This window comes from Microtus pennsylvanicus, chromosome 7, assembly GCF_037038515.1.
Source record: "Microtus pennsylvanicus isolate mMicPen1 chromosome 7, mMicPen1.hap1, whole genome shotgun sequence".
In the NCBI taxonomy this organism is placed as follows: Eukaryota; Metazoa; Chordata; class Mammalia; order Rodentia; family Cricetidae; genus Microtus; species Microtus pennsylvanicus.
Window position 1 is genome coordinate 15338635 of NC_134585.1, and position 25974 is coordinate 15364608.

A 25974-nucleotide genomic window follows, 5' to 3' on the forward strand; every position below is an offset into this window, starting at 1 on the left:
ATGTTGTTGCTAATTTACTCTCTCTAAAATGAGCCCAACTTCAAGGTATGGGCTTTTGGGTAGAATATAGATTTATGTGTCATAAAACCTATGGCCTTCTAGTTTATTTAGGACTTTCAACATATGCTGTATGTAATTATGTAACATATGATAAGCTCAAATGCACACGACACTCATGCTAATAAAACGACTTGGAGGTTGACCTGCTGATACATATCTAGAAGGTTAGGGGACCAAAGAAAAGAATCTTCATAGGCCCAGAGGTGTGGCTACCGCTGTGTGGGTCCTCTTTACTCCCTCCCGCTGACTTTGTTGTTCTGTAATGATTTCCAGGAGAGTTCAGTCAGCCCTCCTAAGAGGCAGCTGCTGGACTAGAGTGGGGGGAAGCAATAGAAGGCTGCCACATGGGCAGCGTGAAAAGCGAGTTGCCCAAGGCACCTTCTGTTTGTTTCCTCCAGGTGTTTCAATGTATCATTCATGGTAGTGCAACCTGAGTCCCTGCTCCGCCATCTCAGAGAGCATGCAAGCTGTGACAGACTGTGAGGATTTTATAGACAGAAAACCAAACACTTGGAAATACACTGTCTAGCTGGGCAGTGGTGGCTCATGTCTTTAATTGGAGTTCTCAGGAGGCAGAGACAGATAGATCTCTGTGACTGCAAGGCCAGTGTGGTCTACTAAGTGAGTTCTAGAACAGGTTTGAAAGGTACAGAGAAACCCTGTCTGGAAAAATGAGAGAGAGAGAGAGAGAGAGAGAGAGAGAGAGAGAGAGAGAGAGAGAGAGAGAGAGAGAGAGAGAGAGAGAGTGTCAGTCCCTATCTCACTGCTTCCCTAAATCAGCTTGCCAGTTAGGATTTCCACAGAAGTGACTCATAGTTGGAACAGCACCTGGGGTGCTCACTCACTGTCAAGTCGGGGGATAGCTCAAAACTTAGAAAATCACTTAATTTTGAACGTTTTTAGAATCTCTGATAATTGTATTTGAACATATCTGACAGGGTTTTTCCCCCCTTCCTTCATCTAGTCTTCATGAAAAAAATACAAAGAACAAGGATTAAGAAATACAGGGAGCCGGGTGTTGGTAGCACATGCTTTTTTAACCCAAGTGGATCTCTGTAAGTTTGAGGCCAGCCTGGTCTACAGGGCTAGCTCCAGGACAGCCAGGCCTGTTACACAGAGAAACCCTGTCTCAAAAATAACACAAGGAAAAAAAAATGTAGGGAACCTAGTTAGGTGAGCTCTTCTCAGCTCTTAGCTTCTCTTCTGACCCTGATGTTGTGGGAGTTTGGTAAACAGAGTTGAGGGTGTGCTCCTCTCTGCCTCTCCAGAGACACCTACCAGAAGTCACAGGCTCCGTGAGTCACCCTCGGTGTGTGTGGTGTGTACCATGCTTGAGAACGCCTTTCCTGCACTCTTCCCTCAACCACTCTGATGCCAGGGAAGGTCACTGAAGGTGAGTGGCGGGCTGCAGGAAGGGTCACGCGGACTTTACCATGCATGGGCGAGAACTGGCACAAACCGTCACGGGAGGGACTACAGACAGACGGACAGGGTTTTTAACTGTGCTACATGAAGGTGGGATTTTCATGCCTCGCAAAAACTGGTTTCCACACTTGAAAATTCAGGTTCCCCCTTGGCACGTGTTAGTGTCATTAGAACCTGTTTCTGACGTTTTCCTTTGACTTGCACTGTGTCACGCATATCCATGGCAGGCTGTGACCTCAAATTCTCAGTCACTGCTTTATTAAGGAACTGCTTTTCATTTCCAAGACAGGGTCTTTGGGGTTTCCCTGCCTCCCTCACTGGATTCTGGGGTATTAATTGAGCACCGCGTTCACTATGAACTCCCTTCTCACCAAGACAGAATCCTCGTTTTCTGGTACAAATGCCAAGAGTTCTCGGAATCCTACCGGTCTCGTGTCTAACGGGCCTATGCAGAACCAAGCACTAACACACAGCATGGCTTCCTTTCGGATGCTTCTTTGACAAGCTTTCAAGTGTGCAGAGACACAGAGAGGCAGCGAGTTATCAAACATGCCGAACTTCCCAAAGTGCACTCAAGGCTTCGAGCCGCAGCAGCCAGCGCCCATCACTTCTACCTGCTGGTACCTTTATAATCACACGCCGGCGAATGACTCGGGTCGTGACCCTCCGCTCCTCCTCTGAGCTTGAACCACTCTCACTGTCTCTCAAGTCCTGATAAATGCATTTTTAGTATAATTTTATCATCAGATTGAAAACAAAAGACATTGCTGAGAAGGGAACTCAAGAAAGAATTATATTTACTAATTTTTCCCCCTTAAGGAATAGGATGATTTATATTTAAAAGAATCCTGAAAAGTGAGTGGAAGAAAATGTTTTGAGCAAGATTCAGGCTGCTTTCATAGCTCTTTGTGTGGGTGAGTGAGTCTCTTGCATGGTCCTGAATGCATGTATGTGTATGTGAAGGCATCAACACACATGTGCATGTGTGTATGTTTGTGCCTGTGTTTAGGTGTGCCTCTGCATGCTTATGTTTGGGCATGAGTGGTGTCTGTGCAGTTAAAGAAAAAGGTAATTAGCTGGGCAGTGGTGGCACATGCCTTTAATCCTAGCACTCAGGAGTCAGAGACAGGTGGATGGATCTCTGTGAGTTCAAGGCCAGGCTGGTCTGCAGAGTGAGGTTAGAGACAGTCAAAGCTACACAGAAAAACCATGTCTCGAAAAGCTAAAATAAATAAATAAATAAATAACAGAAAAAGGTAATTACGATTTGTTAATGATACAGTTTTTTTATTTAAAATCTAAATGTTATCAGCTTGATAAGGTCTTTGTATTCCCATTTAAAATAATTTTAAATTGCCTTTGTTTGATTTGGACTTATGATCTTGTAATTTAGGCCATCTCGATCTCTACATAAAGAGGCATGTGTGTTTCTTTTTATGGAATTTTGGTTGAATTTGTTAACTTTATCAAAAGCTATCTTTGTGGTGGACACCAGGACTTGCCAGTACTGGGAGACTATCATCCACAAAAGGTGTTCAGTAAGAACTTTTGCCAACAAGTGAGGAAGTACAGACCTGTGAGCGCCTGAGGACTTTGGTAAAAAAGACCCACAGTGAAATGACAGTATAAGGTGGAACATTGATGGGACTGTAGGATTGTAAGTTCAAGGCCAGCCTGGGCAACTTAATGAGACCCTGTCTCAAAATTGTGTGTTGGAGACACGGCTCAGTGGTAGGGAATTGGCATGTGTAAGGCTTAATAGTTTACTCTCTAGGACCAGAGAGAGAGAAAGAGACATAGGAATTCTGCAACTCATGAGTCTGAAAAAAACTATCGAGTAGCAAATAGTACCATTCAAGTGAGAAAATACTGTTATTCAGTAAATATTCTTCATCGCCATATTTAACTGTGATGGTAGAACTATACAAATGAACTCTAACAGTCAGGAAGCTAGGATCTGTGCAGTTAATACCATTACAAAAGGTATGGCTGCACTGTGTGTGTGGGAGGGGGGAGACTAGTAAAATCACTGCAGGAGAAACAGGCATCGGGCGGGTAGAATGACCGTAAAATGGTAGCTGAGAAGATAACGCACTCGGATACACTGTTAACCAGCAGCCTGCTGGCAAGTCATGGATGTGTTATGAGTAACGTTAACGCTGAGTTTATATGAAGTCCTGGAAAACACGGCTCTCAAAGTAAATACCAGCCAGTGCCTATGCAAGGAACAGAACTTAAAACCCCATTCCCCAGGGCAATCCTCAAGTCTTACAAAAGGACAGTGGACAGAGGAGGGTGGAAATGATTTCAGGAACGTGTTAGGAAAGTAAGCAAAGGGAAGAGGAAGTCATAGTCACAAAAGAACAGGATCACCCAGGACAACTCAGGATTAACAGACAGGGGAGGCTGCAGGGGAAGTCTGAATCATTCATACATGGATTGTAGGGTGGCGGAGTCAGAAGCACATCACAGGTGAATGCACATACTAACACAGGGCTCAGGAGCTGGCAGACAGGTGACCCTTGTGAGGCTTCCAGGGCAGTCCTCACATACAGAGGCGGCTGGTGGGACCAGTGTTTCTGTGTCCCCTCTCTCCCTGGAGACACAATTTGCTTAGCCTTAGGAGAAGGGAGAGAGCAGCATAGAATCCCAGGCTTCCCTTTAAGAGAATTCTCTAGAAACTAGTAAAGGACCAAGCGTGGGTGGGGGGGCAGGTGGGATTTTCCCAGCATTCCTTGCTTCATGGGAAGAGGAAAGAATGGGGTTTTACCTTGTAACAGCAGGCCGTCATCCGTGTAAGCGCCGCACCGGGACTTTTGACCTGCTTTTCCGGGGGACAGAAAGGGGTCTGTTGTCTGCAGTGGACATCAGATGGCTTTGTTGGTTGCTACTTTACTGGGACGGGGCCACTGAAGACCTGACTGGGGCATCGTGGGATTTCCTGTGAGCTCTGACCAAACATGGACTTTCACGGATAGGCGGTCTCTCTGCATTGGGTGACTCAATAGGAAGTTTGGTTTCCATTGCTAGTGAACCCTGCGGAGCTCTGTTCAGGCTTGTAACTGTGTCAACCTTCATGGCCACCCCTGAGTGGCCCTCCAGCAACCCACAACCACACACCCATTAACACAAACAGTGTGTCACATGTCTATGTTGGTTTCTAATAGTTGTTCCCCCCCCCACACACACCCCAGGATAAACCTTCCTAGGTAAAAATGTCACTGTGTTACTGCTTCTCCCTGATTTTTCTTTTTTGTACATCAGTTTTAAAAGGAACATATTTAATGGTATGGCATTTTAAAAGACAAGATTCCACCCAAATTCATCCTGCTTAAATACAATGAGAGACAAATCAAAGGCAAAAGTAATTACGGAACGCCACATTTTGTGAGAAGGGGAAATCCTCAAAACACTTTAAAAGGGAAAAAAAAAACAGGAAAAGAATTGTATCAATGCTTAGTTATTGGTGATGTCACATTTGCATAAACGATGATCTATTGAAATTGCTCTTCCCCCTACTTTTCCGTTCTAACACTCTAGACAGCGACCAAAAGAGTATAAACAGGGAAGGGGGAGCGGCGCTATTGGATTCTTTAATTCCCTGGGCGTCTTTGTAAACCTGAAGCAACATTTTATAAAATACTGTTTCTTCTCCAAATGCTGGTCTTAAGGGACCTAGGCATGTCTCAGGGCAGGCCATAAGAGCTAGCATGTTAAAGGCAGAGGGCTGTGTTTACTGCGTCGTTGACCAGAAGTCAAGATGCATAGAGAGAAGACAACAGTGGGGGGAAAAAGCCAGGAGGTGGTGGCATACAACTTTAATCCCAGCAGAGGCAGGTGGATCTCTGAGAGTTTGAGGCCAGCTGGGTCTACAAAGTGAATTCTGGGACAACCAGGACCGTTACACAGAGACACCCTGTCCTGAGAAACAAGCAAACAAAAAGGTAGGAAAGTCGTGTGTGGTGGTGCACACATTTCATCCTAGCATCAAAGAGGCAGGCAGGTTTCTGTGAGTTTGAAGCCAGTCTGGTCTACATAGTAAGCCCCTATATAAAAAAGTGGAAACAATGCATTTTAATTTTATTTCATTGGAAAGAGTTCATTCCATTAAAAAAATATTTTAACATTTTAAAAATGGTAAAACAAGGGCTGGAGAGATGGCTCAGCGGTTAAGAGCATTGCCTGCTCTTCCAAAGGTCCTGAGTTCAAGTCCCAGCAACCATATGGTGGCTCACAACCACCTGTAATGAGGTCTGGTGCCCTCTTCTGGCCTTCAGGCATAATGCAGAAAGAATATTGTATACATAATAAATAAATAAATATTTAAAAAAATGGTAAAACGAAAGAATAAAAAATATCTATTAGGTAGTTACCAGAAGAACATAGCATTAATAAGAGCAAACCAGGGGTTCCGTTGCATTCGGTCTGGGTCTACGTGCCGATGACGAACTGGCATATAAAAAGAATCTTTCTAAGGACAGACTTCTTCTGCCTGCTGTTGAGTCACCTTATCTCGGAAATTGCATCCTCCCAAATTTTCGACTACTTTGAGACATTAGTCGCTACAGAATAGTATGTATCGATGGGTCTTTAAACTCTGAGAGAACCAGAAAGTATGAAAATTACCCCCCTTTTCCACTAAGGACAAAGGCTGGGTTTGCAATCAGGGAACCTTAACTGCAGGCAGAACTGGTACTGGAACCCCAAAATTATTTACTTAGTGTTCCTTTGCTTCTTTTTCATCTTTGACTGGAGATACTTTATTCCCTTGACGACTAACGGTGCTAACCCATGGTGTACATACATCCTCCCCAGGGCTTTCTTTAGCCCCCCCCCCCCCCCCCCCCCCGCATCACCATTTAGAAAGCATGAAGAACCTTGCACCCAATGGTACAGGATCAACAGCAGCGGACAGGAGCATGCTGACGTTGCAGATGACCTACCTTAGGCTCCGAGCCGCTGGACCCCTCGTCTTCGTGGAGGTTGAGCCTGGCTTTGCCGTCAGCAGAAGTCCTAGTCATCTTTTTCATGCTGACAGGCACACAGGGCTTAGGCGCATCCTCCATGACAAACTTGCTGGTTTCTTCCAGAGATTTCTGATAGGCTGCGAGGGGTGACGCTGGCTCCTCAGTGCGACCAGATCCGTGTATTTTTGGTTTCAGATTCTCCTTAATGCTCTGTTTCCCTATGTCATTTTGGGATTCCGGGAAGTAGGACTTTGCCTTTGCTTCTGGAGTGACTTCTGCATGGCTTCCGTTTGCTTCAAATTTCCCAGGTTCTCCTTTGAGATATGAGGTAATGGAATCTCGAACCTGATCAGAGCTGTAAAGGATACAAGATGCAAATTCATCATGTCAGCGTGAGACTGCAGATGGCTCCAGTACCCACATTACCAAACTACTTTTTTTTTAATTTTTAGATTTATTTTATTTATTTTTTCCTGTATGTATGTCTGTGTGAGGGTGTTGGATCCTGGAGTCACAGACACTTGTGAGCTGCCCCGTGGGTGCTGCGAATTGAACCTGGGTCCCCTGGAAGAGCAGTCAGTGCTCTTAACCACTGAGCCATCTCTCCTGCCCCACCAAACTACTTCTGAAGGCATAAAGTAGGCATGAAAAAAATTAGCAAGTGGATTTCAAATGGGAGGGCCTATCGCAGGTGGGTCAGTGAGGTGTACCCAGGCTGTAGGCATCCCCAGCACCCAGCTTCCAACATAGCTGTTAGATTGTCACTTTAAATGAGAATCATTCTCCATAGCTAAATTTTACACCTTAAAAAAATGTTGATGGACATGTAGTCCCAACCTTGTCAGTTTTAAAGGGAAGGCTACTGTGAAGCATTATCATATCACTAAAGAAAAACAAACACACACCAGGTGTGGTGGCTCATGCCTTTCATCCTAGCACTCGGGAGGCAGAGGCAAGCGAATCTCTGTGAGTTCGAGACTAGCCTAGTCTACAAAGAGAGTTCCAGGACCGTTTTACATTCCTGTCTCGAAAAACAAAAGAATAAATAAAAAGCTAAAGACAAATGAACTCATTTCTGCCTGAGAGAAATACAAAAAAAAAAAAAATTCCTGAGTGGAAACTGCATTCTCAGGAATCCTGAACTTGATTTCTTTAAGGTTTCATCTGTGTACACGTGCACCAGCCATACTTTCTCAACCAAGATGCCTTTATTGGAACTCCTTGGCCTTTGTCTACTCTAGCCTTCCACGACCTTCACTGACCAATAGAACTTCTGTTCACCATGGGGACACCTTTCCTAAGTGAGGTAACTTTTTTCTTCTTGAACAATTTCTAATCTTTTACTAGTTTTTAACAAAAACCACTTGTTTTCTTTTGTAGCTTGCATGTTATTTTCAGTGTGGTGCCCAGAAGAGGCAGCAATTAGCATGTTACCCTTTCTGTTAATGTGGAGGTGCGGACACAAATGCGTGCTTATCCTGTGGTATGCAAGAATAATCTACTGGGGGCAGATCTCTGTGAGTTCAGGGACAGCCTGATCTACAGAGTGAGTTCCAGAATAGCCAGAACGGCAAAGAGAAACTCTGTCCTCTCCATAAAAAAATTAAAAAAAAAAGAAAAATGAAAGCGTTTTTTTCCCCTGAGGATAGATGTGTTTTCTTTGTTGCTCTGGATTTCCTACACGGTTATAAAATTTACACTGTCTCATTCCTTTTTGGGGGCTTGGGGTGCTGGAGATTAAGTGCAGAGCCATGCACATCTGGCTTGTCTATGCACTGCTGCTGTAGCGCGCCTCTGTATTGCAGAAATTCCCCGGGGATTCTTGCTAGGTGGCAGGATTTGTCAAGTTTTTAACGTCTAATATCTTGTATGACTACATTTCGTCTGTAGTGATGAAACGAGACGAACAGTGATAGTCCTAAAAGATCTGGGCTCTCACTTCTGAAATGACTTCAACAAACACTGCTGGCTTTGCAGACAGACTAATGTAAGAAACCAGCAAAGTGTCTTTAATTAAGCCAACATCTAGATATTTGGCATGGAAGTAACTGTGCTTTGCTTCTTACTTAAAGAATCCACCTTTCTCTGGGGATTCTAACATGCTGAAGCTGGTTTTAAAGGAAGGTATATCCTGGACCGGGTCTAATCATTTAGGAAAGGAGTCACTGCCATAAAGCACCTGTTTGAAACAAAGTACGGACAGGACACCCGCTTGTTGTGTGTATTCCAGAGACACGGCCATACCTGTCGTCCAGGCGGTCTAGTAACCCACCAGTTATTCTTCGGGCTTGGGCTGGGGACTCTAGGCTTCCACTCGACGTCTCGTTCTGCCAACCTGCAAGTGAAGACATTGCCAGTTCTGCTCGTTCAACACGATTAAGAATAGCCTGCACCTTTTCTTCTGTCATCTCCTCAGACTCTACTCCTTCTTCAAGTTGAATGTCCTCAAACAGAGATTTGAGCTTTTCGTCCACCATCTCCTCACCAGGACCAGATGTTCCTTTCTCCTGCTCTTCAGAGCTTAGGCCTACTTTTCTAGCCTGTGGTTTCAGCGGTTCTGCCGGCGTACCATCTTTTGGGACCCCAGCCAAACTTCCGAGGTACCGGGGACACTCACTCAGACATACGTCCTTCAGCTGGCTCTCGTCTACATCCCATGGGCCGGCCATTTCTGTTACAGTTACTGAGTCTTCCAGTTTGCTGTCTTCTAAGGACGTGTCTTCTGCCGTTACCACTGGAGGTTCACCTGCTGAACGTTCTAGGATTCCCTGGGAAGGCGTTAGCCCGTCACTCAGTCTACTGGGGGTTCTAAAGGGAGACTCTATGCTAGAGATATCACTAAAATGGTCATCTTGCTGGAAAGGGGCGGGTGGTGTGCAGTACAACCCCATGGGGGTCTCCAGCTCCACTTGAAGGGAAGGGTGACCTATGGAAGACAGTACATTTGGACTGAACCGGAATGCGCCAGAACACATCGGACACAAACACATGAGATGACTCAAATTATATCAGGTATGACAATGCATGATGGGTTACAGAAGAAGGTACACAATTTCATGGTTTAGTTACATGTAATTTAATGAGATAAAATAACAGCACGTTATCAATTTTAATACAGTATCATAACTATGCAGAGGAAATGAACTCAATATAAAGTTAGTTGTCATATGTAGAAGATCTGTGGCTCACGGCTAACACAGCATGCAAAACCTATGCTATGGTAGACTTACTACAGCAAGCTGCAAGAAGCCAATTCTGTAATCAGTTCCCTCTTGCTTAGGTTAAAAACAAAATCCAACTCTAATTCTTACATGGAATTTATGGGATAAAAATAAAGGAATGGATGTACATGCTGGAAAGAAATGACGGATTTCTACAGCAATGGGAGCACCGGCTAAAATAGTTTAGAAAGATGTTAGACAAGACAAATGACTCCCCGTGTTATCAGGTGCCTTAAGTCACAGAGATGAGAGAGTTATGGTGTGTACGGAGGTCTTGGTGAAGTGGGTGATAGGAATCTGCTTAGAATCATGAGGTAAAAGAGAAAATAAAATGACACACAGTGGAGACGGGAGGAGAGCTTAGGGACTTGAAACCGTGCTGTGGCAGCCTGCTCAGACGGGAGGAGGGGGCTAACCCCTGATTCTAAGCAATCTATGGAAGAGGAAGAATTTCTTGCCCTGGCAGTGAGAAAGTCAATAAGGGTCTGGTCCTGGTGAGGAAAGGGTGTTTCCCAAAAGCTCAACAAAGAGGGGGGAGACATTTTTTTTTTTTTAAAGCAGCAATGCATTTTCTCTTGTCACCGGTCTGGAAAGCCAAAGACCGATTTTTCCCTTTCGTTCAAGGCAAACAGCTGTTGCAGGTTGCGACTGCTATAGGTTAGTGGACACTCATTGGTTGCAGCCACCTATAAACGTGAGCCTCTTGTTAAAATCCGGCTAAGAAATGATTTATCGTTTGCATTAGTGAACTTATTTCATGCCTAAATTTTCTTGAGAAATTTTCATAAAAAGAACTCCACGATATTGAGATACAATAACAAAAAGCCCTGGTGAGCTTAGTTTAATGACATTCAAACTTGACAATGTTAAAACAAAATGAACCAAGGATACCACACTTGATTTCTTTTCCCAATAAAGAGTAGAGGAAGCTGTAGCTGTAACTTGCCAGTCATTCTTAGTTTGCTCTACTGATTTATTACAAAAAGGAGTTTATCGACCTACAGCCGCCCGCATAAGACAAGGTGCACCACAGCGCGTGTGTCCCAGGGACCCAGTGTATCGGTGCTCCGTGCGTGACAGGCACACTTAGTAAAGAGGCACTGTCTAAGTCTCTGCAACCTTTCCCAGTGGGACACGTACAGAACTTTGAAAGTTCCTGGCTCTAGAGAGTCCAAGTTTGCCAGTTAAACACGGAAAAAGACCAGGACCTTATTTCTTGGCCCTTGAATCAACAGGACAATATCCCTGACTGCTCTGGTCCATGCCGCACCGTTATTTTCCATTCATCAGCCACTGTGGGGACAGAGTCCCACTTGTGAAGTGAGACAGGAATAGCTTCAAAGGCATGGCTGTCTGTTATGTTTTTCCTGACGTTCTGATGAGAGGGAATGATTAATGAATGGGGGAGGGGGCTGTTAGATTAAGCTAAACCTAAAGGTCACCACTGATTTGTGAGTGTGTGTGTGTTCACTGGATTAGAAAGACTGTTGTCTTCTACGTACAACACACCAAATATTGCCTGCCCTCCACCCCACGAATTGCTGGCAGAATGCAGGCTAATATAATGCTAAGTAACTAAACCACCTGAGATGATGGGAGATTCCTCGGGTGCCCTTCTACATGCTTGGTCCCACGGCAGTGATTCACTCTTTACCCAGTGTTTGTTTAGCCAATGTTTAGTGCCAACTGGGCTCAGCATATCACCTCCTTGGCTAAACCTGGGCTCACAGTTTTATTTCACTTATAAATGGAAAGCGATCACGAGTTTCTCCGTTTGAAAGAGTGATTAATTTTAAATGCCAAGGCATTGCATTTTTTAGGCATTACATTTTCGTCCTTTCGGGGTGCACAGAAGGCCAGGAGTCGCGGCTTTCAGCTCATGCACTCTCACAGGGTGTCCTCTGCCTCGCAGAGAGACATCTGCTGAGCCTGCTCTGGTATTAGAACGCTCATTTGCAGACTCTGGCAGGGCCAAAATGACGGGAACACGAGATGTCAAGCAGATCACGGCGCGCGCGGCGGCGAGCGGCTGCCTCGACCGACAGCACGTTCATATTTCTACCGAACGATCAAATATGAACACTAAATGCAATTACCATCGACTGGGTCATGGAAAACATTGTTTTCATCTGCAAAGCTTCTGGTGCCTGAAATATTCCCGTAATCAAAAATCGGTCCTTCTAGCAGGGTCACTATGTCTATTCGGTTAATTTTGGTCAAGACCGAAGTTAAGGCATCAGCTGAAAAGGAGAGAGAAAAGGTTGAGAACCCAGTGGCATCATTTCCTGCAAGTTTACACAACATCCAAACAAAGCATGGCTTCTGCAGCTCTGTTCACATTTCAGCTCCCCGCTGTAGCTCTGCTAGATCCCTGTCCAGAATGCTGGCTGCCCCAGGGAAGAGCCCTACTTTAACGCTGTCTATGGAGGTCACAATACGCATCCCAGCGGGACAGGACAGAAGGTCTTCAAACACCTGTACTCCGCTAGCGGGCCTAACACAGCTTCCAAGTTCCCTGGACTCACCTCATCCTAATATTCAATGCTTTACGTTTTAATCTTTACGTTCTAATCATCTACCAAGGTCAGGCTGTGACCAGGCAGATCCTAAGTAATGTACCCCACGTCGTAGTGGGTGGGTACTGGGTGTTTTGGACTCATTGCCACCATCCACCCAAATCTAATGGTAGCAGAGGATTTTCTGCTGCCCCGGACTGGATACAGCTTGCTGGTTCCCCTAGTTGTAGCCCATTCCTCTCCGTACTTCCCTCCACACCTGCCCCTAGATGGAGCCATAATTACAAAAGAGAGTTAATATTTCTCTCCCAGTTTTAGCAGACATATGGGAAGAAGGCCAAACAAAGTGCACACTATTTCCTACTTCTTGCTTTCCCGAAAGCTTAAACAGAGGATTCTAGGACAACAGCACTTAACTAAACAATTGTCACTCTAGACTCTCGCTAACTCCTCCTCCTTGCTACCTAAAATTACAGAACACTGAAAATCCTGGAATGAGCCCACCAGCAGATTTATCTAAGCTATTGACCCTGTGGGGTTTTGAAAAAATTAAATAATTTGAAGCATACTTGTGGCATTCTTTCCGTCTCTGGTAACCCACTTTTTTAAGAGCATGAAGCTTTGAGAAATTAAAGAATTGGGATTTTCCACACGTATCTGATTGATTTCGTCCACTGAAAAATTCAGTTCCCTTGCCAGCTCTGTGAAGAGAGAGAGAGTTAGGGAGGGTATATTTTACTGTGCACATACTTTATCAAAGTCATGTTCAACTCCCAACACCCCACTCCAAAGAAACAAAACAAAAAAAACCAACCAACAAACAAAACCACCAGAAAAAGAAAATGAATAGTAAAGAAAAGCTCTTTGTTTAGAGTTGGGCACTCTGGTGCTTGATTTTACAGGCAGCCTATGGCTAGATTTTTTTTTTTTGGCTAATTACTTACAATCAAATTTTCATTAGAAATCTTGTGTGTGTGTGTGTGTGTGTGTGTGTGTGTGTAGCCTTGGCTGCCATTCTGTAGACCAGACCAGGCTGGACTTAAACTCACAGAGATCGCCTGCCTCTGCCTCCTGAGTGCTGGGATAATTTTTAAAGATTCTTGTGATTTAAAGAGAGGACGCTGCTGGTTTCTTTTGATTGGGCGTATCTCTGCAGAATGAACAATTGCACACAAGACAGGGAGGAGCATATTACCCCTGGCCATACACAGTAAAAGGGTTGCTCTGAGGGACCTGTTGCAGTACACCTCTTCATTTCTAATGTAGTAACAGAGCCTGTGAGTTTCCTCAGGAGGTCCAGGGAAAAGCGTGCATGCGATACACAGCCATGTGTGGGAAAAAATAAGAGGAAGTGCTGTGTCCAAGTACATACTCAATCTTGCAAACACAGAGGTGTCTCTGCAGAGATTAAGATGAACTCAACGTGGACCATCAATATGGCTTGGCATGTGAAGGCTCCTGATGCCCAGCCTGATGACCTGAGTTCAGCTCCTGGGCCCCACGTGGTAGAAGGAGAGAGAGAATCAAATGAACTCAATATGAATGGAGACCTTGGGAAAGGAGATATCTTGCCATCACATCTCTTTAAAAAGTACGTATCAAGTAAGAAACACGAAGAATTGCTTCCACGGGAAAACAATCGGCCAAGATTCTACTCCTGTCAAGCAGTTTCTAGAAACTTGGCAAAATGAACTCAGAAATTCAAGAAGTCCTCACGTTTGATTAAGTGTACTGATAGAACTCTATCGGTGGCATGCAGGGGTTTATAAAATGTTTCGCACCCAGGAGTGGTCACTGTAGACTGGAACTACTGGAAACTTGACAACTGTCCTCTTGTTGAACAAAAGGAGGAAGTTTGCCGATGAGATACTGAGTTTTTAGTCTTGTGATCATGGTGGACAGTTAAAAGTACATCAAGTAAGACGTGTTTCTATAAGCGAAACCAGTTCACCTCAGCACAAAATTTAGCCTTAATACATGTGTGTGCAGACACTTTCTTTTGTTCCATTTAACAGCAACTAGAGCTTAATTTAAATTCACGTCATGAACCGTAAGCATAGAAGTTAGGAAAAAATACCATCACATGTATAGAGCATTATCAATGAAAGCCAAGACCAGCAAATATTAATTGTCGGAAACTACAAAATTTGTATTAGTTGCAAACAAAACAAGATTATCTTAATCAAAACTTATTAGCAGTGGTTTCAAGAGACACATTTATATTTTGTTTGCTTAAATATTGAAATTGTTCTAATAGTCTTTGTTGATCACATGGTAGTTCTAATTAAAGAGGTTAATTCCAGTTTTAATTCCTCCATCTGTGTACATTTTAGGTGACAGGAGTCCTACTATCCAGGAAGTCCTTAAGAACAAACATTATTTATTGCCTGGGAGACTGGGGAAAGGCACATTGACCCTGAAGAACTCAGAGCCGGAGGACTTGATTTTATTTCTTCTGTTCTAGTCCTAGGGATGAAATGAGGTTTTGAGTAGGCCAGGCCACTGAGCTCTGTCCCCAGTTCAGCTGGGTCATCTTCTGTGCCACATCTCCAAAAATCTACTCTGGGAAACTAAGGATTGCCCATGTTTAAAAAAAAGAAAGAAAATCTGGTTATTCAGTAATGATGCAAAAATTAACATACGTCCTGTATATTTTTCAGGTAAATGTTAAAGCGGAATTGGTGTTAAGAAGGACTTTGGAGGAAACTATGTGTACATGTCTAACACTATTAATTCCTCTCCATGTTTGGGGATCACCCAGACACTGAGCACACCAGAGTTCCAGGAAGCCTCTGGCCATGTGCAGCTCGTCTAGAGTAGAGACTAGACACCAGGTAAGGAGGGCTCGGAGGTGGGGCTGAGGCATGCAAAGGGCACATGTAGATGAATTTGTTCCCCATGGTCTAGTTTCACCTTCCTCTCTCTAACACCAGATAATGGTATGGCAGGAGAATGGCTGCGGTAGCAGATATATGACTGCAGAGAGATGATAATTAACATTTATCTCTTTTACTAGTTTAGTTATGTTTGGTCTACAGTCATTTGCTCCAGCATTCCAGTGTATTTTCAGGAGTGTCCAAAGTCTTTAGATGTGTAGTTTAAAATGCATATTCAACCTAGGAAACATCAAATCTCTTAGATGTGAATGAGTCAGGATATGGGGAGGTTTGTTAAGATCAACACTATCAAACTAAATTGTTTGGGTGACACAGCCCCACATTTGACTTTACTGATGTAAAACCAAACTGGCTATTTCTTTCCCATCACCCTGACTGTAAATGGTTCCAGAGGGCTCAAGTACCTTTGGGAACCACATCTATTTACTTACATCCTTTTCCAAAAGTTAACTTAGGAATAAAGCTTTCATTCCTTTTTCTTGGCCATACAAATATTAAAAATATTTTTTTTTGTTCTCTATTGTCAAATTGTTTCAATTAAACTAATCCTAAGGCATAACAGTAAGTTCATTGAAAAGCAACAGTCTAAGAGAGGCACAGCAATTGGGTAAATACTGCAATCCTGGAAGGCTAAGGCGCACGTGGCTACAACTGGTCACACAAGGGCATGGGTAATTGAACTGTTGACTAAGAGCGCTGTTTTAACAACATGTGTCATGTTAATTATGTAGTTCTAGCCTCAGCTGGGTCTTCTTTTAGGCTCCTAAGGCCTGTGCCCTCAGATACAAGGCTACTCTCTTATAGAAACAGCAGCGTGAAGAGAGTTTAAAGTAAAATAAGACCTAACTTTGTTTATATACAGAAAAAAAAAGCAAACCCCAAAACTAAAGGTGTACAGTTGCTGTCAGTAATTATCAGTGTAGGTAGAATTATGAATAACATTTTACGGGCTGCTTGTTTGTGTATTTAAAGATGTACAGGAGGATCAGGAAGATGATCTGCGTGTGATGAAGACAAGGACACTGGGGAAGGATACCTGCTTCGTTCAGGAGCGCGTATACTTACCTGTCCAACTAAGTCCCAGGTGATCGGCTACTATTGCCATCCTGATATCTGTCCGCTCACAAGGACTCTGTGGACCTACGATTTACAATTTCTCAATTAAAACAATCGCCAGGGAAGACACGACACTGGAAAATTGCTTTTCGCAGCACTCAGATTTTTTTTTTTTTTACAGAGACTGACACTAACACTGTGTACTTAGATGTGTCCTAGTCACCTACACAAACACCTAGACAAAAATTTTTGTCTGTCACCCGCACCAGGCCAAATGCCGGATTACATGGATGCTCGGAATGTAATGAGATTGAACATGCTGGCGAGTCGGCCACTTCACAACGGTCACAGAGTCGCGTTGGTGGCCACAACCATGGATGGAATCTGGACATCAGTGCCTTGGCTCTGACAGAGTCATACCCACGGGCACGTTAGGAAAGAAACTCGCTCACATCTTTGAGTGACACCAGTGTCGCATGCGTCCCTAGCTCTCTACGGTGTAGCTGGGTTGAGAGAGAGGATAGAGCATCTAGGACAGCACACAGAGATGACGATGACAGAATGAGAAGCTACGGTTAAACCACTCCACAAGCAATCACGACAGGTCATGCACTAGGCTCTACGAGTTGGAAAGTGTTTACGGACTATGCTGTTTCTCCAGGTCGTGAGCAAAGAGCGCTCAAGAAACCTGACTGCCTTCATCCTCACCAGTCCTCCTACTGCCGGCCTTTCCACTCTTTGATTTTAAAGGTGTTGCCTCTGTTCTCTTATCTCTAGCGGACTTCGTGGTCACTGAAGACTGGCCACCCCGGGAAGTCTCGGACAACGACGTGGTTCTTGAGGTACTCTCTTCCTCATCGGACAACTCCGACTGCATCTTTTTGTCCTCTTCAGTGAGGCGGTCCACAAGTTTTAGGGTCTCACCACTAATTCCCTTAAAATATTCAATGGGATGTTTACATACCGCCTTATGCTGACTTTCTCTAACTTTAACAGTGGTGTTGGTGGTGGTGGTGGTGGTGGTGGTGGTGGTGGTGGCGGTGACACAGGTGGATCTTACCTTTACTGGCAACTTGGATGGAGGCAGTTTGGCCTTGTCTTTTTCTGGCTGCCCTCGCTTTTGTGTGGCACATGCTTTTCTGACTGAAACTAGGTTCTCCCTGTGTGTGTTTTTGACTGGAATTCGGGACTTGACATCTACACATGAAGAAGGAGGAAGGGTTTTGTTTTTTTCAGATGGACCAACCTGCCTCGGTTTACCTGCTTTACTGTCTGGCTTATGGTTTGGCAGGAAGACATCTTTTGGTGCAGTGGCCTTTATGGGAAGCTTGGATTTCCGCCTAGCCCCTACTGGTTCCTTCCGCGAATCTCTGGTGCAGTGTCCTTGGATCCCTGGACTCTTTCCTGAGACTTTGACTGGATTAGCTTTCTCTGTGGTACGAGTGGGGGCAGCCCGTCCTGTCAGAACTACGTGATTTGTGGTGTTATCTGTCTGCACAGTGGAAGAATCCAGGTTATTGTTGTTATTGAAGTTATCTTTTTGGAAATCGTGTTTCTCTTGGGGCCTATCGCCCACCTGGCTATCGGGTGCACTTGAGATAACTGCCAGCGTTTCATTTTCTAACCCCTGACAATTGGTCACCACAGCCTCTAGCTTATCTGTCACTTCTCCAGAGCCTTCTTTCTTCATGGTCATGGTAGATGCAGAAATTCCCATTTTTATAGGCGTGCGTGACTTGGGGTCAGCTTTTGAGGAGTTAGTGGCGGTGGCTGACTTTTCCAGAGACCCACTACAGGCTGTGCCTTCCTGACACTCTCCGTTGGTCGATTCGACTGTAGGTGCCTCTACATCTCTTTCTAGATTGGTGTCTACCGAGGTGTCCCCTGACTGTGGCTGTGGGGTGTCAGTGACCACACTGCTATCCCCTTCCCCCTGGGCCCCTGACTTCCCTTCAGGAGTATGCTCACCAATCTGGAAAAATTGGAGCCTCTCTTCCACAAAATCTCTCTTGCTCATGTCAATTGCACCACTGCGGGTCATCTCAAACATTTTTCCTTCATGAAATGGGAAGGGGTTAGGCTCACTAGTTGGGGTACTTTCATCGGTTGGTGTTCTGGCCGGCGTTGTGTCAGGGGTGGTTGCTGGAGATTGGTCGTCCACCGCCAGGCCAAATGGCTTAGTGTCATCTTCCCGAGATTTACCATCAAAAACTTCATTGTCCCCTCGGTTATTGGGCCAAGGGTCAAAATCTAGACCTTTGGTCGCTACCGTTTTAAAAGGAGTGGCGAATTCTTCATCCACTTTGTAACTGAAATAAGTATCGGGAAACACAGATCTGTCTGGATGTCTCCCTTCCAGGGTGAAAAATTGGGCCCCTGACTTGGGATCCGTCTTCTCTGGGGTTTGGTCAGAGGAAGAGCTTTTGGAAGATGATGGCTTCTCTTCCTCCAGTCCCACTTTCCCCTCCTCCTCAATAACTTCCAGTTTACTCTGACTGAAAGAGCGGTCGGCTGGCTTCAGGATGCCCTCTGTCCAGATGTCCTTCTTGGTATCCAGGGTCTGACTGGGGAGTTTAGAGTCACTCTCTGTTAGGCCATCGTCCTCATCCTGCAGGTCATAGCCATCCAGAGAGTCGATCTCGGTGGCGTCCGTGTCATGGGAAAACTCAGCCGTGGTTGCGATGGAACACTCAGTGACGGACTGGTCATTGTTTCCATTCTGAGCTGTTTCGTTCTGAGGCGAGTCAAGGCCAGACTCGTTCTCCCTCCCGTTAGTCTCCGCCTCTTTCTGGCTGGAAGCCTTCGTGGCAGCCGTTTTGGATTTGGCCATGTCTTTCTGTCCTTCGTCAACTTCCTTTAACTTGAAGGTGTATTTTTTAACCGGCACCGGTTGGTACATGGACTCATCATCACTGGAGTCGCTGGCTTCAGCGCCGGGAGGGACCGGTGATGGGGGCTGCACTCGGATGACGGGTTCAGCCAGCTGGTACTTGTCACTTTCATCCTGAAGGTTGACCTCAATCATGTCAACCTCCCTTCCAGGGAGATACTGATGTTTCTTATCTGTTTCCATCTGGTCGGCATCCAGAGGGGGAGGAGGGGGGAACTCAATATAGGCGACCCGGTTACATTTGGGTCTTGGGATAGAGTCTTTGCTCACATCACGCTCTGTTTCCCGTTCCATGGTCACCTGCTTTAGGGGGACTGACTTGGGCTCCTCTGACTCCGACTCCTCAGAAACCTCGGGGATCGGGCTGGGTTGACCTGGTATAAAAGCTAAGAAGGAGTCTGGCGTCTTAGACGTGAACTCGTAACTCACTTCCTCTGAGCTGGGGGTTTCTGGGGTCAAAGGGCTCTTCCCAGAGCTGTCTAGAAAGGACACTTGCTCTAGAGTATCATCTTCTGGACTGCCCTGGGGAGAAGGAGGCTGCTTTTGCTGTCTGGTTGTATAGAAGGTTCCCCTGGCTTCCTGCACCGTCTTACATTCCTGACTTATGATTTTTTTAACCCCTCCTTGTTGGAGCTCCTTCTCGTACTGTTTCCCCACTTGGACGAAGCTAACATAAACAGGTAGGGTTTTGATCTCCTTCCCTCCCTCTGTCTGGGCTAGTGGAGCAAGCTTCTCCAACCCCTCCATGGAACCGTGGTCGAACACATCACTAGAGGGAGAGTCCTTTCCCGGGCTCAACTCTAACGAGTCGGGAGATCTGGTGGGAGAGGTCTCGGTTTCATCGAGAGCTGGGCAGAGGCCTACGTAACTCTGTTTGGAAACTTTGCTGATCTCGGAATAGGTAACTTTTTCATCCTCTACGGAATTAAAGTGCTGGCTCTCAACTATCTCTTTGCTCATACTTGACCGGGACACTTTTTGGGAGAGTTCGTGTTTTGGAAATGTTGACTGCTCACAAAACCCATCAGGCATGTCAGAAGATGGCATCTTCCTCTCGTCTGCGACCCTGATGGGGATGTGAGAGACCACTGAACTCTCGCTTCTCCTGGGAGGATGGTCGGGAGCGCCGCCGGGACGGTCCCCTTCTTTAACAATATACTCCCTGTATAACACTTTCTTGGAGGGAGATTTCACACTCATTTCCTTAATTTCTGAGAGAGAGCCGTTCGTTAACAATTTGTGTTCTCTCTCAGTCACACACATAAATTCATTCCTTGGGTCGGTATTCTCGCTCTCCCCCGGGCGAGCGGCATGACTCTCTCTGGTATCGTGAACAAGCACATGCGAAAGTTTCTCTTTCTGAGCCTTATTGTTATTGGCCCCAGAACTTTCCCATGTTCTAAAGACCTTTCTGTCCCAAGGTCCCTTGGTCGCTAGGTCTGATGTCACGGGACAGGCTGAGTCTTCTTCAGCCTGCTGCTCGGGGAAGAAGTCGGGCATTGCCTTACTTAACATCTCAGTTCTGTGTCTTTTGGCATCATCGGAGCCGGATTCGTGCACAACAGTGTCGTTGCTTTTGGCATGCTCAGTTTTGAATATTGTGACATCATTTTGCACTGGCACTCTCTCCTCGGAGGGGTCTACAGCCTTCTGCTGTTTTTCTCTAGCAAAACCTGGGTGTGTGGGCAGCTTGTTTTCTAGAGTTTTCTTAACTGGGATTCGGGATGGGCCGTCCAGATTTTTCTCTTCTTGAGAAGGGTCCTTACTTTTTGCGCGTGTGCCTTGTTCAAATTTTAATCGAATGGAACTGAGTTTAGATTGCTTGAGCTGAAATCCGGACTGGGGCCCTTCTGGTCCTCGGCTCTGAGCACTGACAGTTCTTTTGGCTTCCTCTGTAGGCTGGCCATCCTCACTCTGTTGGGAAGGGACCCTCTTCTCTGGGCTGCTGGAGCCACTGGGTGTCTTCCTTTCCTCAGCCTGAGGGACACCTCGTCCATCTGGGCCACGCTGCCTGGCCTTAACCCACTCGTCATTGGATGCCAATAGCTCTGTTAACACTTTCTCGGGACTACTGCTGGTAGAACTCTGGGAAGAGTATTCCTTGCCATTTTGGGGGCGTGGCTTTTTCTCCGGGGACTGCAGTTCATCGTTTAGTTTCTCGGTTTTGTCACGAAAAAACTGTGACACCTCAGTCAGTTTCTCTTCGGCCTCCTTCACGGTCCTGTCCACCCTATCTTCATATATCAACTTCTCTCTACCTCTCTCTAGTCTGTCCTCGGACAAGTGCATCCACACGGCATGCTTTGGACCACTGACATTACCCGCATAGTGCAACACTGTCATTTTATCAAAATGCTCGTCTTTAGACACTCTCCCTACCCCATTTTCAGACACATCTTTATAGATTTTGGAGAGGATTTCTTTTTTGGGGGCAGTGGCTACTTTATCTCTGGAGCGCTTATCAGACCTCGGTAACTCTGAGCTAGGGGGTCCTGCAGGGTCTGTCACCGATTCCTCGGTATCAGAGTGAGAAACATCTAGCTTCTCTGACAGAAGCATTTTCTCAGCAAACCTGTACGACTCCCCTCTTAGGTCTGACAGCTCGTCATCATGGTATTCTACGGAGTGCTGACTCAAAAGCTTCAGTGTTTTATACGACTCATCGGACAGGAGCTGTGCGGAACTAGGGCGGCTATCTTCTTCTTGGGACACTGGAGTATTTACTCTGGAAGATTCCAGATAAGAAGGCAAGGACTCTTCAGCTGCAAGTTCTTCATCGTCTTGCGGACCCTGCTCCTCGGGGCAAGGGAAAGCATCGTGTTTCTCTGGCAGAAAATCTTTTAAGTTAATACTTCCCCGGGACAAGTCTTTCTGACACACAGATACTTCCTTCTCTGGATGCTTTTTGGTCTCTCTAATAATGACTCCAGTGGGTTCGGCTTGGTTACCTTTTTCGATGTGGACTTCTATTATACGCTCCAGTTTGGGTTTCATTTGGCTGTCCTTCTCTGCGTGCTGGGCTGAGATCTCAGCAGCAGACTTGGGAACGTCTGGAGACATGGCCGACTTGTGTTCAAACAGCCCTGCCAGCTCTTTGGAAGGGTCTCGCCCGGACTGGAAGGCTTTCATAATGTCGTGGACTGACATGGTTTCCTCAATTCGTTCTGAGGTACATTCACTGCCCGGAGGGGAGTGATACACCATCCTGGTGGTCGTGGTGATATGAGTCTCTTCTTTGACACGCATGCCTTTACTTAAAACCCTACTATGGTCCTCTTCCTCGCTACTGGCTTTCATTTGAAATGCTTTGACTTTTTCCTTAATGCTAGAGGTGGTAGGCTTTGGCTCCAACTCCATAAATGTAGGCGAAGGTTTGGGAGACACGGGGTCCTCTGGCTGGGACTGGGGGATCTCCCCAGTAGAGGGTTCATAGCTCCTAATCACATGGACCACTTCAGTCCTTGTCTCTGTGATGACGGGAGGGATGGGGACTTCATGGAAAAGTGGCTTAGGGCCCGTGCTTTCGGCACTTTGTGGGGCTGATGGTGTTTTCTCACTCCTGGTTTCAAAGCCACTGTCGGACAAGGGACTTTTATCTTGGTCATGTTGAGAAAAGTCATCAGGAGATTCTAAGATGGCATCTGAGCCAAAAAATGAATCAGCCATCTTGCATAATTCCTTCTCAGAGGTGGAAGGCCTCATGGAGGCTGGCGGCATTTTGAGTTTGTGCTCCTGCAAGGCCATGGCTGGCTTTAAAATCCTTTTCTGTCTCTCCTCTCCGTCCTTCTTGGCATCTTCAAACTTGTACTTTAAGTTGGTCAGTGAACTGCTCCCAATGTCATTGGTCAGGTAGTCAATGACTCTCGTCAAGTTGGCCTTCCCGTGCACTTTCTCAGGCAGAGGTGGGGTGTGGCTGGCCGCAGCCTGCCTGGCTTCTTGTATTTCCTCAGAACTAAACTCTATCCAGTCATCCTCTGGAGAATGTCCTTTGTCACTCTTTGGGGATTTGGGTGGCCCTTTGCTGTTGACACATACATCCTTTTTTAGGATCTCACTGACTTTCACCAAGTCTTCCTTCACTTTCTCGACGATTTTGAAAGGCTCTTCGTCATCTATCCTCCCTTCTTTTGGAAGGTCGGGTTGGAATGGCTTCTCCTCAGGTACATCCGTCTGCAGGATGGCGGTCATTCTCATGAGGTCCTCCTTCATTTCAGCCACGTCCTTTAAGATCTCCTGACTGGAAGATAAAGAAGATGGTGCCGACAGCTTAAGGGCGGAGGGTGTGAGGAACAGAGATGATTTAACGGGTGATGACGTTCGAGTGAAGTGGGGTTGAGGACGCGTATCCGTAGTCAATGTTTTAACGGGTGACAGCAGAGCTGCTGCCGATTTTGTGAGCGAATTAGAGTCTGGAAGTTTCTTCAGTGCTGGTTCCGACAAAACATTGACTACCGAGTATACTGGCACTGTGATTATTGACGATGTTACGGATGAGGTAGTAGCAGAGATTGAAGACCCGAGGGAGGCGTAGAGTGCACTTGCGGAGGAAGTTCTCAGAGACTGAAAAGCCGAGGGCACTGCAGAGACGTACGACCTGAGTGGGGAAAAGGGCATGGCTGCTGTGGTAGAGGGCGCTTTCTCCACCGCGTCAGTGGCCGTGCTGGCCACCGAGCTCGCGGCGTTTGTGGCTGTAGAAATTTTGTCCTGTAACGTGGCAGTGGCTTTGCATCCGTTAATTAAAGCTGAAGATGAAGGATACTTCAGAGGAGACACGGACCCATTGACTAGCGCTACCTCTGCGTGTCCAGACATCTGCTTTAAGGGGGAGGAGAGAGATGATGCCATTGTAGCTTTAGCTGACGAGAGGACATCAGCTGCCGACTTAGTTGGAGACACCACTGACTTTAAAGGGGAAGAGATCAGTGGCGCTGAGGATGTGATAATGGACTTAAATGGCAAGCTTGAGGAATACATAGTAATGTTTGATTTGGGGGAGGCAGGGGGTGTCATAGTAATGGATGACCTCTCCAAAAGAGACCCTGCGGTCGTCACAGGAGAAGTTCGAGAGGAAAAGGTTGAGTTGGGCGCCAGCCCCTTTAAGGGTGTGGCCTCAGTGACTGTGGGAGCTCTCCCCAGGGTACCAGAGGCAACCTGGATATTGTAGGGAGATGGCGACGCCACCGTTTTTATTGGCGAAGACATTGTCCGGAAAGATCTAATAGGAGATGCCACGTCACTAATGGATTTGACCGAAGATGTCGTTGATGCGCCTAGTGTGGATTTGATTGGAGAAGGAGTCGAAACAGACCATATGGATTTTAACGGAGAAGCTGATGGTGTGTTAGAGGAAGAGCTGGATAAGGAGGCGAAGCCTGACTTGGCCGGCCCGGGTACCGTGCTTGGAGCTGTGGTCCAGGACTGGTATGGTCTTGTAGAAAAGAATGGCTTGTATGAGCAAGTGGTGGGGAGGGATCTTGCTGTTCCTGAACTCCGTTCAACTGTTTCTTAAATTTTAAAATGAAAAAATCAAACACAAAATAAAAACCAACAAAAATGGTTGAGAAACAGAGAAGAGACCAGAGAAAAAAAAATTGGTCAGTAAACTTGGAAATATCGCAGAAGCAAGTACAGTTGTTTGCATGATTTGGGATGGGTGAGGCAAAAAAAAAAAAAAGAACGATTTGAGCAAAAGAGGAAAAGTAAACATGAATGGACATGAAGAATCTGAAGTTAAAAAAACAAAGATGATGACGGAGCGGGAATGGAATGGTATACAAGGAAAGCGCACAGCAGCCACAGAGGCCAACGGTGTGACGGAGGAACACAGGCAAAGCACCGACAATGACAAGGACGAACACAATGGAAAACGGCCTCCTTACTTCCTATTGACTTTCTTGTGTGCTGGGTTACAGATAGCAGCTGCCATTCTGTTTTGCCTGTATACATACATATGTCTGTTCTGCGCAACCACAGAAAGTGTCTTAAGACTCTGGAATGTTTCCTCTGCTACAGCTTGTCCACCATAAATTGCACCTGGTTAGAACCATTTCAAAATGTGAATCCACACATTCAGTAGTTGAAACTCTTTTTTTTTTTTTGCTCTCCTTTTCAGAAAAACCACTCAAGCTTTGTCATGCAGAGTCCAAAATAACTAGTAAAAGACAGGCAACTGGTGTGCAAACTCTGAAGCCACCGGATTTTTTAAATCTGTTTCTCCCATGCAGGATTGGTTATGGTTCACACCCATAAAAAAAGCCAATAAGAGCAAGAAATTGCCTGAGTCAGAGCTGTCAACCCAAAACTTAAACCAAAGAGGAGGAATGTTTGCATCGATGCTTTTTCCATGCAGTATATTCCTTCGGATGAGGGGGAAAATGGGAGATGAAATGATTTTTAAGATGCATGTGTACATACACACATACAAAGGGGGGAAAACAGAAAATATGGTTCACGGTTACCAGAGCAAGCAAAGCAACTGAAAACATTTGATCATGCGGCGATTTATCATGGCCAACAAGCCAATGAGGAAATACAGTTTCAAAGCAGTATTATGCATGGTATATATAATGTTCAAAAACACTTTCTCAAGAACAGTTGGAAAGAAGAGTACACTTTTTCCATGAGAGGTGAAGTCTTGGTACCTTTTGAGATTTTTAAGGAACATTGTGATACATTATTAAATATTTCTGCCACAAAAGGGACTCCATGTCTAGAGCTTGCTTCATTATAAGGAGAACGTAATTTATATCTTGACCCCCTCCCCCATAATCTGGTCTACTTTTAACTCTCAAAAGGTATCGTGGGGAAAATCCAAAAAGCACAAATATATTTTGAAGACCCCATATGTCAAGTACCTACAGCGGCTTAAGTGTACATTTATCAAATGCAAAGGTACAGATTCTGGTACCTTTCTAGAATATTCCTCATATTCTTGGTAACTTC

General features: G+C 45.6%; 1 protein-coding gene across 31 annotated transcripts in view; it reads right to left on the reverse strand.

The window, feature by feature from the left end:
- Nucleotides 1-25974, reverse strand: part of Ank3 (ankyrin 3) — a 431439-nt gene that overhangs the window by 14682 nt on the left and 390783 nt on the right. For 11 of the 31 annotated variants that reach the window (XM_075980030.1, XM_075980028.1, XM_075980036.1 and 8 more), the window contains 6 exons: nucleotides 18111-24536; nucleotides 16152-16226; nucleotides 12759-12890; nucleotides 11770-11913; nucleotides 8697-8787; nucleotides 6429-6807 (listed from right to left, as the gene is read on the reverse strand). In XM_075980030.1, the coding sequence (XP_075836145.1) occupies nucleotides 6429-6807; nucleotides 8697-8787; nucleotides 11770-11913; nucleotides 12759-12890; nucleotides 16152-16226; nucleotides 18111-24536 (7247 nt within the window). Of the gene's footprint in view, nucleotides 1-2109; nucleotides 2197-4255; nucleotides 4310-6428; nucleotides 6808-8696; nucleotides 9379-11769; nucleotides 11914-12758; nucleotides 12891-16151; nucleotides 16227-16850; nucleotides 24537-25974 lie in introns of all 31 variants that reach the window. The other 20 variants (XM_075980047.1, XM_075980046.1, XM_075980045.1 and 17 more) reach the window with 10 other exon arrangements.